This window comes from Drosophila melanogaster, chromosome 2R, assembly GCF_000001215.4.
Source record: "Drosophila melanogaster chromosome 2R".
Classification (NCBI taxonomy): domain Eukaryota; kingdom Metazoa; phylum Arthropoda; class Insecta; order Diptera; family Drosophilidae; genus Drosophila; species Drosophila melanogaster.
In genome coordinates, this window is record NT_033778.4 from 12,320,027 (window position 1) to 12,334,453 (window position 14,427).

The 14,427-nt window shown below is 47.0% G+C and overlaps 3 protein-coding genes, 1 long non-coding RNA gene and 2 other non-coding genes across 12 annotated transcripts; 2 read left to right on the forward strand and 4 right to left on the reverse strand.

The window, feature by feature from the left end:
* Positions 1-567: 567 nt before the first annotated feature.
* Positions 568-886, reverse strand: lncRNA:CR44316 (long non-coding RNA:CR44316). Its single transcript, NR_124525.1, has 2 exons — positions 853-886; positions 568-795 (listed from the first exon to the last, which is right to left on the reverse strand). It is a non-coding gene; the product is annotated as a long non-coding RNA:CR44316 (long non-coding RNA).
* A 325-nt stretch (positions 887-1,211) lies between these two features.
* Positions 1,212-2,771, forward strand: mIF3 (mitochondrial translation initiation factor 3). 3 transcript variants are annotated; one of them, NM_001363928.1, is made up of 2 exons: positions 1,212-1,624; positions 1,686-2,495. In NM_001363928.1, exons 1-2 carry the CDS (start codon positions 1,317-1,319, stop codon positions 2,401-2,403), a joined length of 1,026 nt encoding a protein of 341 aa, NP_001350856.1. In that variant the 5' UTR covers positions 1,212-1,316; the 3' UTR covers positions 2,404-2,495. The 3 variants fall into 2 exon arrangements, with proteins under 3 accessions (NP_001286342.1, NP_001350856.1, NP_610759.2); NM_001299413.1 differs by having other exon boundaries at positions 1,686-2,771.
* On the reverse strand, positions 2,481-6,232 carry CG8841 (uncharacterized protein). 3 transcript variants are annotated; one of them, NM_165880.1, is made up of 3 exons: positions 6,120-6,232; positions 4,632-5,967; positions 2,481-4,561 (listed from the first exon to the last, which is right to left on the reverse strand). In NM_165880.1, exons 2-3 carry the CDS (start codon positions 5,872-5,874, stop codon positions 3,291-3,293), a joined length of 2,514 nt encoding a protein of 837 aa, NP_725132.1. In that variant the 5' UTR covers positions 5,875-5,967; positions 6,120-6,232; the 3' UTR covers positions 2,481-3,290. The 3 variants fall into 3 exon arrangements, with proteins under 3 accessions (NP_725132.1, NP_610760.1, NP_725131.1); NM_136916.2 differs by lacking the exon at positions 6,120-6,232 and adding an exon at positions 6,047-6,089; NM_165879.2 differs by lacking the exon at positions 6,120-6,232 and having other exon boundaries at positions 4,632-6,089.
* Positions 6,233-6,333: 101 nt separating this feature from the next.
* On the forward strand, positions 6,334-13,834 carry garz (gartenzwerg). 3 transcript variants are annotated; one of them, NM_136917.4, is made up of 10 exons: positions 6,334-6,749; positions 6,813-7,011; positions 7,067-8,052; positions 8,114-9,094; positions 9,165-9,373; positions 9,438-9,664; positions 9,724-10,954; positions 11,012-12,072; positions 12,447-12,700; positions 12,769-13,834. In NM_136917.4, exons 1-10 carry the CDS (start codon positions 6,648-6,650, stop codon positions 13,468-13,470), a joined length of 5,952 nt encoding a protein of 1,983 aa, NP_610761.2. In that variant the 5' UTR covers positions 6,334-6,647; the 3' UTR covers positions 13,471-13,834. The 3 variants fall into 3 exon arrangements, with proteins under 3 accessions (NP_610761.2, NP_001246278.1, NP_725133.1); NM_001259349.2 differs by lacking the exons at positions 12,447-12,700; positions 12,769-13,834 and adding an exon at positions 12,121-12,444; NM_165881.2 differs by lacking the exons at positions 12,447-12,700; positions 12,769-13,834 and adding an exon at positions 12,124-12,444.
* A 65-nt stretch (positions 13,835-13,899) lies between these two features.
* Positions 13,900-13,971, reverse strand: tRNA:His-GTG-1-1 (transfer RNA:Histidine-GTG 1-1). Its single transcript has one exon. It is a non-coding gene; the product is annotated as a tRNA-His (tRNA).
* Positions 13,972-14,207: 236 nt separating this feature from the next.
* Positions 14,208-14,279, reverse strand: tRNA:His-GTG-1-2 (transfer RNA:Histidine-GTG 1-2). The gene has a single exon. It is a non-coding gene; the product is annotated as a tRNA-His (tRNA).
* Between the last annotated feature and the right edge of the window lie 148 nt (positions 14,280-14,427).

Consider the following 14,427-nt stretch of genomic DNA (forward strand, 5'->3'; position numbering starts at 1 on the left):
CAAATTTTGTACACATTTCTTACAAATTTATATCATAAGCCTCACATCTTTTTTTTGTTGAAGTACTGAAGTTAACAATTAAATCGTAAAAAAAAGACAATTGACCCAACATTGCAGCACTAAAACAAAAATCGTTTCCACAACCAATCTTTTAGAATATTTGCTATGTATTAATTCCAAACGGATGGGGCTTGCCCAATTTTATTGATTATTCTTCCTTTAATGTCTAAGTTCATGTACATACATATATTCCTAATCTTCAGTACGTACACACTTTCTCGCATTATGGTATTCCGGTTTTGTGAGCTGAGAAGGTCCCTGATAAGCTTAAAAGCAGAGAAAGTCTGCGTAACTCGAATGACTCGACTTTCTCAGTTACTAAGGAACTTAAAACTTTGTATATTATTATTACACTATTTTTGTAATTTAATCATTGTATGAGCTTTATTTCAAACATTAATTAACAAGCTTTAATTGTATTTTAATAAGAAAATATATTTTCCTGTTTACATATTTCATATTTCGCTTTTAACCACATTTAAAACATTTATTACAAACTTTATTTGTATTTTTATAAAATTAGTTTTTCGATTAACATTTTCTAATTTTCGCCTCCTAACCATATTGGAAAATATCTCCACACCACGATTCTCGATGGCTTCTGCAATGATGTCTGTGACGGCTGCATATATATATTTTTTTACACTTCCCATTACGCACAACATATTTCGTACAACAACATATACTTGCAGCATTGCTGACCAAACAGCAAACCAACAAGGCAAACAGGAGGAACTAAAGGATAAAAAACACTTTATAGTTGAATATTTTTTAGCAGAACACTTTACTTACTTGTAGTTTCATCGTGATGTCTCTCTTAGGAACTGAAGTCGATTTCAAAGCTCGGCTTCTAAAATACCCAAGAACGAAAACCAAAAAACAAAATACAAAAACAAAATTTTAGAATTCATGCGAGCAATCGGTTTTCTATGTCTCTATCGGTTTTCTGAGGAAAAACATTTCATATTTTGAAGAAATTTTTATGAGCCTGCTGATCCTGGTTGTTGTATCATATTACCCGACTGATTTTTCATTCTGAAGAATAAACATACTACACTTAATTCTTTTTAACTTGGGTGTTATTGGCGGCTTGAATTATCGATAACTCCAGCCGTCAGCTGGTACTTACCTGCCGGAACAGCTGTTAAAACAGACTGCTTCACATAACCTGACAACTCTGAGACAAAAAAATTGCACAAGCAAAAGAAAATCGAAAATAACCAAGAGATATACAAAAATATATTTGAAAGAGAAGCATGCAACGCATAAGATTAATGTTTAATCATGCTGCCGCAGCAGCGATTCAGCAGCAACACCTGCGTCCCTTGACCGTTTACTGGAGTTTGGCGCAGCACCAAAAGCCGGTGGGTGGAAGCCCAGGAGACAGTAGAACGAGGGATACACGGAGTCTAAAGGCAAGTGTCCAGAAGATCACCCTGATCCAACAGAACCAGTCAATTAGCATAACCACTTTGGAGGAGGCCCAAAAGCTGGCCAAGCGACGGGATCTGCACCTGTTGCGATTGGAGCAAACAGATGCTAAAACAGGAAGAGCCATGTTCAAGTGGGTATATATGGTTATCATCGGGGCCTGGTCATTGTTATGAAGTTGCTATACTTTGCAGACTAGTCACAGCTGCTGAAATGCTGTCGGATGATGCGGAGCAGTCGAGATCAGCGAGCGAAAAAGTTAAGGATAAGAAAACGGAGAAATCCCTTACCATTGGTGCGCGCATCACAGAGCACGATCTCTCCTCCAGACTCAAGAACATTGTGAAGTGGCTGGGCAAGCGACACGAGGTTCGCATCCTTATCCAGGGCAATGCCAGTGGATCGGACGAGAGCAGCGCCGAGCGCATAGTAAAGGCCATCGAACAGACCATTAAGGAACCACAACTAATTGGCAGAATAGTGCAAAGGCGCAGCAAGAGCGCGTTTATCAAATTCTCGATTATTCCAGTAGCTCCGCCACCAGTGCCCGCATCCACTGCCACTTCCAATACAATCCAGTCGTGACAACTACCGCTGCTGCCTTCGGTGCTCATGGATCGGCCCAATGTTGCGGCAAGCAAACAAAACTTCGGCCTTAGAATATCCACCCGCCATTTCTCGGAGCGGGTGGAAGAGGAAGGCGAAAAGCCCGTAGAGATCACAACCGCATCCATTGTCACCACTTCGGTGCTGCTTCTATTGTTTTTCTTCAAATACTTCTACTGGCATCAGCATTTGGTCAAACTATTGGAGGATCGAGAGCAAGCAGAACGACTGAAGAAGCGTAAAAGAAAGGATGAAGTCCTTTCTCTCCACCGTGAACGCAACCTACAAGAATGTAAAATCGATTGATATGAAACTGCTTTTTAGTAACTGTCATTTGGCTCTATATTTGGCCATTCTTATAAATTAAAATACAAGATTCAATTCGTTTTATGAAATTTATTTATTATTTATTACTTATCTTGGGTTCTGCTCTATATTTCGTAAATGATTTATATAAACTGACTTGTATAGGTGTCATAAGTTTAGTTTGTGTATATAGTTTATAAGCACACGTAGACAGTAAATTAATACACTTTCTCAATTCTATCATTAATGTCTATATTTAATTAAGTTTACAAAGCAGTTCATTGGACTCAACTAAAGTTTCCTAATCATTACAAGAGAACGTAAAGCTTTTTATGGTGTCAATAGGTGCAGTTACAAATTTGTTTGGATAAAGCGAATCGTTTGTAGAGTGGCTGAGTGAAAGTAATTTATTCTTGGTATTTGCACCTTAAATACATACATAAGTAAAAACAGGAAATTTTTAAATTATTAAAATATAAAATAAATAAAACCATGCAATAAAATATACGGCACAAGGAACATTTTCTGTCACAGATTACAAAAACATGAGTTGTTTAATAATTTAGTCATTAACTAAAATAAAAACACTTTGTGCTTATACTGTTTTTTAGAACACTCTTCAAAACAAATTAGGAAAGCAATTAAATATCAATGCTAAAAGCCGATAACAAATCTGTTGAATGGATCTCAATGCCACATCGTAACTGATAAGCCTCATTTTTTTTGTTGCCAATAAGCAAAATTGTGGGAAAGGTAGTTCATTACACACTGATTCTTCACAAAAACATTTGGAATGAAATATGTACTAAATAAATTAACTACAGTAAATGCCAAAGCGTGTAAGCTACGATTGCGCTGCTGGTGTAGCTGGGAGTCCACTTACTGACCTAGACGCGCTGAATCTCGAAGAGCTTGACCTCCGTATCGTACCAGATGGCAGGCTCCACGTTGCGCAGGTAGATGACACCCCAGATGTAGGTGCGGAACCATGCCGTTGTGCCCGCATTGGCCTGGTACTTTCGGATGAGAATGGGATGCGGCACTGGGAGCAGTCCCACTAACGTTCCGTGTTGCAGAAACTTGAGGATCTCCGACTCGTCGGTCAGTCCTTTGTCAATGCAGATCTTCTCCACCTGGGGCACTAGGACCTGAAGCAGTCGCATGATGGTCTGCAGCGGCAGCTTGGAGCGCCAGGAGACGATCCACTCGGGCGTGGGCGTCCAACGATCGCTCTCGCCAGGCACCATGCGAATGCTGGCCCTGTGGGCCACCGACAAGCGGGACAATTCCGTGGGTGAGGTGGACTTGCGTTCGTCAGTTGGCGTCGAAGCGGCTGATCTGTCGTAGGGCACAATGTCTGTAGAATCCTCCACCTGAGGCTTGTCATTTGGATGCGCCTGCTCCCGCTCCGTCATCTGAGTAATGCCCGGGGTGTCCAACAAGGACGTTTTCAGTGTTCCTGGCTCGGCTGGCTGCGCCGTGAGAACGTCCGACTGCAGCTCCCCCGCCTGAGATCGCTCATGAGACTCTGTCTCCGATTCGAGATCCTCTTCCGCCTTGGGCTCTTCATTAATTATCTCCTCCTCGTCCTCATCCTCGTCTTCTTCGTTGTACTCTTCTGGCACGTGGGCCGAGGGCAGTTCCTGGGACACAGCTGGCGTTCTTCGCTGTGGTACCCGCGGCAAGTTAAACTTTCCACCTGTTTTACGGCCACTCAGGCACTTGGCTATGCCAGCCATATCGGTCGGGAGATTTGCCATGGCATGGAACACATGACGCTTTCGAATTATGGTGTAGACTAGATTCGAGTTGCCATCGAACTGATACTGTATAATGTTATTGAAGATCTCCAGCAGGAAAAACACCAAATGATGATTGCTGGGTGCCGATAGCAGAAACCAGGGTGTGCTAAAAGCCTCCAGGAGATGCAACATCTTTACACTAGCCACCATCGAGAGGGTTTTCAGATATGGTGAGACATTTACCAGAATGGTCAGCAGACAATCGAAAAGCGGCTGCAGCCTCTGGTGGCCAGTGGCTATTATTTTGTGGAACACAGTGATGAGTAAGTCCGCATGGGTTCCAGTAAACACAGGTATATCCATGGGCACCGTGGCGGAGTATGCTTTGTTAAGCCGAACCCCAAAGTTTCGCTCACCTATCAATAAACATTTATTTAAGTGTAAGTGCACTGATTCCACGAACAAAACATATGACATATGACTCACCCGATAGGAGCAACAGTATGAATACTCCAATATGCATCAAGCCCACTCGAGATTGATCCGCTCGGGAGTAGTTTAGGTGATACAGAATGGGAATCAGGATGTCCAGAACATCGGAGCTCTTTAGCACAAAATACAGAAACTTTTTGTTGTAGTCGCATATTTTCCAAAACAAAATAAGCAGCTCCTGGTGGCAATGAAGTCGCTTTGTGGAATTGGGCAAATAGTTCTGGACCAGTGGGTTGTTCAGCAGCCTGGTTATGCCCTTGAGCACAAAGTGAAAGTCCTCGTCGCGGTGAACCCTCGAAAGATAGTTAATGAACAAGTTGTCGCCGCAATTGCCCTCGTCGTAGGACGCCTGTCCGGGTTGTGTGAGTTGCTGCTGCACCACCATATCGTGATCCAAGGTGACAATGAGCAGTTGAAGGCACGCTTCCACCAGGGGCTCTGTGGTGTCTGCAAACAGCAGGTGATTGTAGGGCACGCCGAAGCCCACCGGATCGTAGGAGCACACGGTGTTCAGAAACGAGGTGAACAGCGGCAGGGCATGGCGATTGTCGGCCGAGGTGAAATATGCTATCCACTTGTTGGGCTCCTCGGACTGCTGCGGCGATCGGTACATGGGCTCCGAGAAGCAGGTGAGTAATAGCTTCAGCAACTCCGTGCGCCTGCGCTCCATGTGGGCGTTGTGGGGCGGTGACTGGGCGAAACCCACGCCCGCTTCCCAAATGTACTCGCAGCTATCGATGTTCGCCAACTCCTCGGCCTTCTCGGGGCCCGCACGCCGCGTGGCCGTAACCGTGAAGTCGGGACAGAAAAGAAGGTCGCAGGTGGCATTGAGCAGTGACTGAGCCAACGGCATGGTCTTGTCCTGCGATGGCAGGCTGCTCCAGAAGAAGTCGCGCCACTTTTCGTCCTCGAAAATGTACGGCAGACACCGGACGAGCAGCCGCACGCAGTTCAAAACGCACTGCTGCTCCGCCTGCGTGCGACAACTGCTGTCTACCGCCTGGGCAAGCTTTTCCACCGCCTTGTAGCATAAGGTGGCCAGGTTGGCTGGATTCTCGTTCCGTATCTGGCGAATCTCGCTCGAGGTGACCAGCGCGAACACATCCTCCAGCGTCGTCTGGTGGCCCTGCCAGAACTGCTCCCAGAACTGCTCGTCGCTGGGGTCGATCTTCTGGTTCTTCTGCGTCAGCTGCACAATCGCCTTGCGAAAGTTCAACTTGGAGTCCGTGTTTCCCATATTGTTCGGCCTGTGGGCTGCTTTGGTATCGCTGAGTCCTGTAAATCCACCTGCCCCGTGCTCGATCGCCTCAGTGCAAGTGTGCGCAGTAGTCTGGAACAGGAATGCTTTGCATTTAATGCGATTCTTTTTCAAAAATCGAACGATTCCAATTAGAAATTCGCCTACGCACCAAATGCCAGTGTAACTTAGTGGTGGGTGTAACGCTCACGACTGAAGATGCGTGCGTGACTGATTATGCTCACCTGTTTTGGCCCTCATATTCAAATATCAATTTGATTAAATCAATTTGATCGACAGCTTGGCAACATATTTTATTTTAAAAACAAGGTTATATTTTTTTTATATACGCTTGCAGCTGTATTTCAATTTAATCTATTGAAATTTCCGCATCGAGTTGGCATCTACAGCTGTGCCAGTGCTGCGAAGCGACGAACTGCCGCGCCGGTGTTGGAAGACGCTTGTGCAAAATATTCGGACTGCACACAAGAACATAAACGACACGTAAACGTCACCAAAAATTAGCAGCTTACCAGTTCGATTAGTTAGGATTAGTGAGAGATGCCCAACTAGGCAGCACGCCCAGATTCGTCCAGGCAGCGTGAGTGTGCGAGTGGGCAAGTGGCGAGTGCCAAAACATATGCGAAGGTCGTCGGGAAGGGAGGAGGAGCTGCCCTGCCCCACGAAAACTGCAATTTTCAGCGCTAGCCCTGGAACTGGAAGCCAACTAGCTGCAGTCGTAGAGACACCGCAACGGAGGACACGCGGACACCATGGCGCTTCCAGGCAACGGCATCTACGTGGTGCGGGGCGAAATGGCCACCCTGATGACGGCGATGCGACGTGGAACGCGTTGGAATGCCACCGCCTACGTGGTAAATAGTGCCCCTAATGCTCACTGCGAATAGAAAGTATATGGCCCTTTTGCACATCCACAGGACGACGAGAATGACTCGCTGCTGAAGCTGTTCATTGACCTCAAGCATGAGCTAAATCGGATCGAGGACCTGCGTCAGATCGAGCCTCAGGTCTTCCTGGCTCCGTTTCTTGAGGTGATTCGCACGGCGGACGCCACGGGTCCGTTGACTAGTCTAGCCTTGGCCTCGGTTAACAAATTATTGTCTTACGGGCTAATAGGTATTATGATTTAGTGCTTACCCTCTGCATTTGCTCATTCTGTACCTATCCACAGATCCCACGTCTCCAAATCTGGCTGACATTGTGGAGCGCATTGCCGATGCTGTGACACATGCCCGCTTTATGGGCACCGATCAGTCCTCGGATGGTGTCACCTTTATGCGAGTGATTGAGGTGCTGCACACGCTTATCCGCAGTCCCGAAGGAGCCGCCGTCAGCAATGTGTCCATGTGCGAGGTGATGCTCAGCTGCTTCAAGATCTCCTTCGAGCCGAGGCTGAGTGAACTGCTTCGTCGCTCGGCGGAAAAATCGCTCAAGGACATGGTGCTGCTCTTCTTCATGCGCCTTCCCCAGTTCGCCGAAGAGCGAAGTGACACCATGCTCCAGAAGCGATTTACTATCGGCGATGCTGCCAGCGGAGCTACCCAAGAAAAACTAAAGCGTAAGACGGTTGCCCAAGCCCAGACAGCACCCAGGAAATCGTCAGCAGTGGAGGAACCGCCTCAAACACCGCAGTCTGCCAACCTGACGGTGCCAGGGCACTTGAAGGCACCCATATTGGCCACCACACCCGCCAGTCCAGCGGGAAACATATTGGACATGCAGGGCAAGATTACGCAGACACCAACAACAACGGCGAGCACGGGGGAAGATGAAACCACTGTCCCGGAGACTCCTGTTATTCAAGTGGAGTCGACTGAATCGGAGCCCTTGCTGGACGGCGAAACGGGTGAAGCAACCAGCACCCTGGCCGAGGCAAATAGTAGCGAGTACATCAACTCGGTGGGCGTCCGTTTTACACAGCAGTCCACCGATCACGATGTAACATCACTATCCCCTTATGGCCTGCCCTTCATCCAGGAGTTGTTCCGATTCCTCATAATCCTCTGCAATCCTCTGGATAAGCAGAACTCGGATAGCATGATGCACACGGGTCTTAGTCTACTTACTGTAGCTTTTGAAGTCGCAGCCGATAATATTGGAAAGTATGAGGGCTTGCTGGAGCTGGTTAAGGACGACTTATGCAGAAACTTAATATCGGTAAGGGACTCTTAATTGCTTCGTTAGTTATTTCTGACCTAACTCTTTCCTTTCCCTACAGCTTCTCAGCTCAGAGCGGCTTAGCATCTTTGCCGCCGATTTGCAGCTCTGTTTTTTGCTTTTCGAGTCTCTCCGCGGACATCTCAAGTTTCAGCTGGAAGCCTACCTTAGAAAATTGAGCGAGATTATTGCTAGCGATAATCCCAAGACGCCCTACGAAATGCGAGAACTCGCTCTGGACAATCTACTGCAGTTGTGGCGCATTCCCGGCTTCGTCACGGAATTGTATATCAACTACGATTGTGACTTGTACTGCACGGATATGTTTGAAAGTTTGACAAACCTACTGAGCAAGTATACGCTGTCAGCAACGAATGCAGTTTATAGCACCCACATTATCTCAATGGACACCCTGTTAAGTGTGATAGACAGTATCGAGCGAAATTGTGCCGCGAGCAAGAATAGCAGCAACAACAGAGAGTCCTTGCCAGAAGCTGCCCCAGCAACAGGTGGCAGCCGCCATTCTCGCCACAACAGCGGATTGGAGGGAATCGTAATTGATTCTGGCAATAGTGTAGCTGCAGAAGAGAAAGTGGAGAACATCGCAAGCTTTATAAATGCGAGCTCACATCGACTACGACTACAATCTGGCGGAGAGGGAGTGGGAATAACCAGTGAACAGCTGGCCAAGGTCAAACAGAAGAAGCGTCTGCTATCCCAAGGCACAGAGCGATTTAATCAGCGTCCAGAGAAAGGAATCCAGTATCTGCAAGAACACGGCATCCTAAATGCCGAGCTTGATCCCATGCAGGTGGCCCTGTTCCTTCGAGAAAATCCCGGGCTCGATAAAAAAATGATTGGCGAATATATCTCGAAAAAGAAAAACGTCGACTCTAAGATTCTAATTAATTTTGTGGACTCGTTTGATTTCACTGGTCTTCGAGTGGATCAAGCATTGCGTCTTTATCTGGAGACCTTCAGATTGCCCGGAGAGGCTCCATTGATCTTTTTGGTGCTGGAACACTTTTCTGATCATTGGCATGTGAGTATACACATCTACTAAAATACTTGCAGTCTCTGATATTAATCATGTATGTATCCCACCAATATAGAAACAAAACCAAGATCCGTTTGCCAACGTAGACGCTGCTTTTCGCTTGGCCTATGCCATCATCATGCTGAACATGGATCAGCACAACTCGAACGCGAAGCGTTTAAATGTTCCAATGACGCTCGAGGACTTCACTAAGAATTTGCGTGGTCTAAACGGTGGCGAAGATTTCGATCAAGAAATGCTGGCTCAAGTCTTTAATGCAATCAAGTAAGCTTTAGTACATATAGCGTCACTCTCATTTGCTTATATTTCCGATTATTAATTATTTAAGGAACGAAGAGATCGTTATGCCAGCAGAGCAAACGGGTCTGGTGCGTGAAAATTATCAATGGAAAGTACTGCTTCGACGAGGAGACACGCACGATGGACATTTTCACTATGTGCATGACGCATCATACGACGTGGAGATCTTCAATATTGTGTGGGGTGCTTCTCTGAGCGCCCTAAGCTTTATGTTTGATAAAAGCACTGAAACGGGCTACCAAAGAACTCTAGCAGGTACGTACATAAACATCTAATAATTACCATTCACATCTCACATTACGATTACATTTCAGGTTTCAGCAAATCCGCTGCCATATCGGCGCACTATAATCTGCATTCGGACTTCGATGCCCTCGTTTTAACTCTCTGCAAATTCACAACGCTGCTGAGCAGCGTAGAACAGCATGAGCCCGCTCCGGCGAACAATGAAACCCAGCAAGCTGTGAACTTTGGATTGAACGGAAAGGCTCAGGCTGCCATGCGAACGGTGTTTCTATTGGTTCACGACTACGGCGATTGCTTAAGAGAGAGCTGGAAACACATTTTGGACCTATATCTGCAGCTTTTCCGTCTAAAGTTGCTGCCAAAATCATTGATCGAAGTGGAAGACTTTTGTGAGGCGAACGGAAAGGCCATGTTAATCCTGGAAAAGCCCCGCGAGAAGCAGGAATCGGGACTATTTTCCAGCCTGTACTCATTTATCAGCTCGGAGGGTCAGCGAGAACCAACGTACGAGGAGCAGGACTTCATCAAACTGGGACGGAAGTGCATTAAGGAGTGCCAGCTGGATCAAATGCTGCAGGAATCAAAGTTTGTGCAACTAGAGTCGCTGCAGGAGTTGCTTAAATGCGTTCTAGCGCTACTGAAGGCTCCTCAGGGGCACAAATCCATTGGCCTGCCGTACGCCGAAGATCAAACTGTTTTCTGGATGGAATTTTTGGTCAAGATAGTTGTTCATAACCGGGATCGCATGATACCGCTGTGGCCAGCAGTTCGAGACCAAATGTACCTACTGCTTATGGGCAGTGCCTCCTGTGGATACGACTACCTACTCAACCGATGCATTGTAGCGGTCCTAAAACTAGCTATCTATCTGATGCGAAACGAAGAACTGTGTCCGATCGTATTGCAATCGCTCAAGATGCTTTTAATGCTTAAGCCAGCCTTGTTGCTGCGCATTTCTAAACAGATTTCCATTGGTATCTATGAGCTGCTCAAGACGTCGGCCCAAAATATTCATTCCGAGCAGGACTGGCAGATTATTTTCAATCTACTTGAATGCGTGGGAGCCGGTGCTGTGCCGCCCAATTATGATGATGCCCAGCTGCCATTGCCGCCCAACGGAAGTGCAAAGTCTGATGGCGCTATAAGTGGCGAAGAGGACGCAACTGCCGTGCCAGAGCGTGGTTACACTTCGGATTCGGAGATCACGAAAGCATCTGCAGCACCTGCAGTCTCCAGTCCAAGTGCTGAGAACTGGATTCTGGTCAATAACAAGGACAGTGAATTGACTACGGCCTCTAGGTGAGATTCTTCACTCATTAACCTTTCATATCTAATACAACAAAGTTGCTTTTGCAGACCACAATCTCCGCCTAGCCTGAGTGCTCCTCCAGTAAATACGCTTGTGTACAATTGCCAGCTACTAGACCACGCTCCGTTTGCTCTTTTCAAGTGCTGGGATTCGCTGGCGTTTATCGTGCGCAGTGTGGCACACATCACGCCTTACAATTTTGAAGCCTGCGTTCGCTGCATCCGCATCTTTGTGGAGGCTTGTCGGGATGGAGGTATACGCCAGCGGCGAAAGCTGGAATCGGCGGCTAAGCAGAAAAGTTCCAAGAAGCGCAGCGAACGCAAACCGGGCATGGCTTCCTCCGCCTCGAGTAGTAATCTTACTCTTCTGACGGGCGACCCGTCCGACAACCAGATAAACGGAAATGCGGCAGAGCAGGAGGACCTGGCCCAGCGCTACGAACAGTTGTCCATTCAACTGCTGGACCTGATGTATACGTTGTACACGCGAACTGCCCAAATCTTCCGATGGTGGGCGGAAGAAGGATGCACAGTGCCGCAGTCGGCAGCTTTGTGGTCACCGGGCTGGTGTCCATTGCTTCAGGGAATCGCCAGGCTGGCAATGGATCGACGGCGAGAGGTGCGCACCCATGCCATATCGTGCCTGCAGCAGCGGGCATTGCTAGTCCATGACCTGCAAACGTTGTCGGGAACGGAGTGGTGCTCTTGCTTCCACCAGGTGCTGTTCCCCCTCCTAAACGAACTGCTGCCCGAGAGTAATGCAGCCGGCCAACTGGATGCCGCTCTCCTCGAAGAGTCGCGTATACGAACGGCCACCATTATGTCTAAGGTGTTCCTGCAACACCTGACCACGCTCATCGAGCTGGGAAATGCTTTTAACGAGCTGTGGCTGGATATATTGGACTACATTGAGCGCTTTATGAAGGTGGGATCGGACACATTGTCCGAGCAGATGCAGGAGATACTGAAGAACATGCTGCTGGTGATGCATTCAGTGCGAGTGTTCCACAATCAGGATGGTAGTTTACAGCAGGCTCTTTGGGAGCTAACCTGGCGACGCATCGGCGAATTTTTGCCCAACCTGAAGGAGGAGCTTTTCCACGACGAAGGTGAGTAACGCGGTGTTGTAGAATGGGTCTAATCTTTTATCCTACCAGCAGATTCAATTACTCCAGCGGTTTCGCTTGACTATACGCAAATTAGATTCGCCCATTCTACGGGCACAACCGATTATTCCTTGTCCCTGCCGTTATATGGCTATAGTCCAAAGATTTCCTCAATATCCGCAAGCAAATGTGATACCCTTCCGGCTACGCAGCGCAAGAAACCATGGGCCAAGCTAAGATCCAAGCTAAAGTTGCTCAAGAAAGTTGGCAAAAAGAATTGAATAGTTTTATATTTCCTTTTATCTTTCCACTCCCCCGTTTATGTCTTTATATTTTTATACAAACTAAACAATAAATGTGCTCCATATTGATTGCAGGCAAGCGAGCTCAGACCTTAACGAACCCAGCTCCACAGGCAGCTGTGGCTGCCGCTCCACAGCAACAGTTACCAGCGGTGACCATTTTGCCCAGGCAAACCCAGGTTTCCAACGAGTTAGTGGTGAGCGCGCCTACTCCGCCGGCAGCCACACCTTTGCTGGGCTCTCCCGTCGAGTCGCCGAGGCGGAGCATAATACTGCAGCCACCCATGGCCGATGTACTGCAACAGCCGCCCAGCTTTGTATTTGCTCAGGTAGGTTTTACAAGAATAAAATATAGTTTTCTATTAATTAAACAAATATTTTTCATGCATGTGGACAGCCCATTATTGTGCCACCCCAGCCGCCTGCAGTTACGGACCCAATACCACCAAGTACATTATTGCCGGATTTGGTGAATGAGGCAACTGCTGCTGCCGTGCAAGCCACGACCACGTCCCCGACGCACAGCCCGCAGGAGGCGGAGCAGCCGGCTTCAATAGTGCAGCAGACCAACATCGTAACCACCAACAATACGTACAATAGCTACGCCATTGAGGTGCCCATGGCGCCGGAGACAACTGCGGAACAGTTTGGGCAGCAGCAGCAGCAACTGCTTTACCAACAGTACTATCAACAGTATCAGGCCCAGCAGCAACAGTTGCCGGCTCCAGCCAGCGACCCTGCCATCAATGTGCCAATTAGTCATCTGCTGGCCGGAAATGCGTACCCCTCGCTCCCCAAAATGCCGCAGGCATCCATTGTGCACAGCTTTGCGCCCGTTTACGAAAGCCAGGCGGCGACGAGTGGAGCTGGGACAGCAGCAGCGGACATCTATCAGGAGTATGTGCAAAATCCGTACAACCTTACGTTGCAACAGCATCCCCAACAGCAGCTCCATCAGCAGCAGCAGCAGCAACAACAGCAGGCTACAGGAATGGCCAACGCATTTCCCGCCGTTGCCACGCCAGCCAACTACTTTAATGTGAATGTGGACCCCAGTAGCATACCGCCCGGATCGGAACTGCTCTACGGCCAGCAGTGAAGAGGAGCATTGAAAGTTCATTTCAATTTCAATCAAACCACCTGACCGTCTTAATTTGTACCCCGTATAAAATTGTGTCAATTTGTTTTTGTTATTTATGCCTCCCCCCAACTAAAGTAGAACTACATTCCGCCATGGCGTGTGTTTATTAAGCTATCCAGAAAAACAAACCTAAATCACAGATGCGAAGTTCGGCTGAACCCCCTATAAGCTTTAGTAATGCAAATAGTTTAATTAATATTAATTAAATAATTATATCTTCTGTATGTTATGCAAAGAGGCAAACTGTAAATAATCAAAATTAAAAGTCTATAAAACAAATCAAACGCTGGTGTTTTATACATTGAAAAGTTCTCAAAGCCTTTTTGGGGCAAAAAAATGTAATTGGCGACTGTTCACCCAACTCCGTGACAATGCATATTGCAGCATTGCCGTGACCAGGATTCGAACCTGGGTTACCACGGCCACAACGTGGGGTCCTAACCACTAGACGATCACGGCTACGTCGGGTTGTTGGGTGGAGCTTCCCAAATCCCAGCTCGCTACCTAATGGTCATCATTGATTAACTAAAGTCTTAGTATCAACTAGATCCTTTCATGCGAGTTGTAAAATAAAGTCAGAAGTTAGAAAATATTGTTTAAATAAAAAACTGCACTTTTGAAATTAATCTTAAATTGTTGAAAGGTTTAAAAAATAAAAAAAAACCCCGACTCCGTGACAATGCATATTGCAGCATTGCCGTGACCAGGATTCGAACCTGGGTTACCACGGCCACAACGTGGGGTCCTAACCACTAGACGATCACGGCTACATCGGGTGATGTTTGACTGCTGCCAAATTACTTTTTTGAAACAAATCAGTTTTGACTTCAATCTTCAATGTCCGAAGTTTCTACAAGTATCATAGATAATAACAATATTACTGATTTTATTTATCACTTCTTTTAGAATTTTGGA

Coding starts and splice junctions, on each gene's coding strand:
- mIF3 (NM_001299413.1), top strand. CDS start 1,317: ATGCAACGCATAAGATTAATGTTTAATCATGCTGCCGCAGCAGCGATT. Junction 1,625..1,685: donor ACAGGAAGAGCCATGTTCAA/GTGGGTATATAT, acceptor TATACTTTGCAG/ACTAGTCACAGCTGCTGAAA.
- CG8841 (NM_165880.1), bottom strand. CDS start 5,874: ATGGGAAACACGGACTCCAAGTTGAACTTTCGCAAGGCGATTGTGCAG. Junction 4,562..4,631: donor CATACTGTTGCTCCTATCGG/GTGAGTCATATG, acceptor GTTTATTGATAG/GTGAGCGAAACTTTGGGGTT.
- garz (NM_136917.4), top strand. CDS start 6,648: ATGGCGCTTCCAGGCAACGGCATCTACGTGGTGCGGGGCGAAATGGCC. Junction 9,095..9,164: donor ACTTTTCTGATCATTGGCAT/GTGAGTATACAC, acceptor CCACCAATATAG/AAACAAAACCAAGATCCGTT. Junction 12,701..12,768: donor CCAGCTTTGTATTTGCTCAG/GTAGGTTTTACA, acceptor GCATGTGGACAG/CCCATTATTGTGCCACCCCA.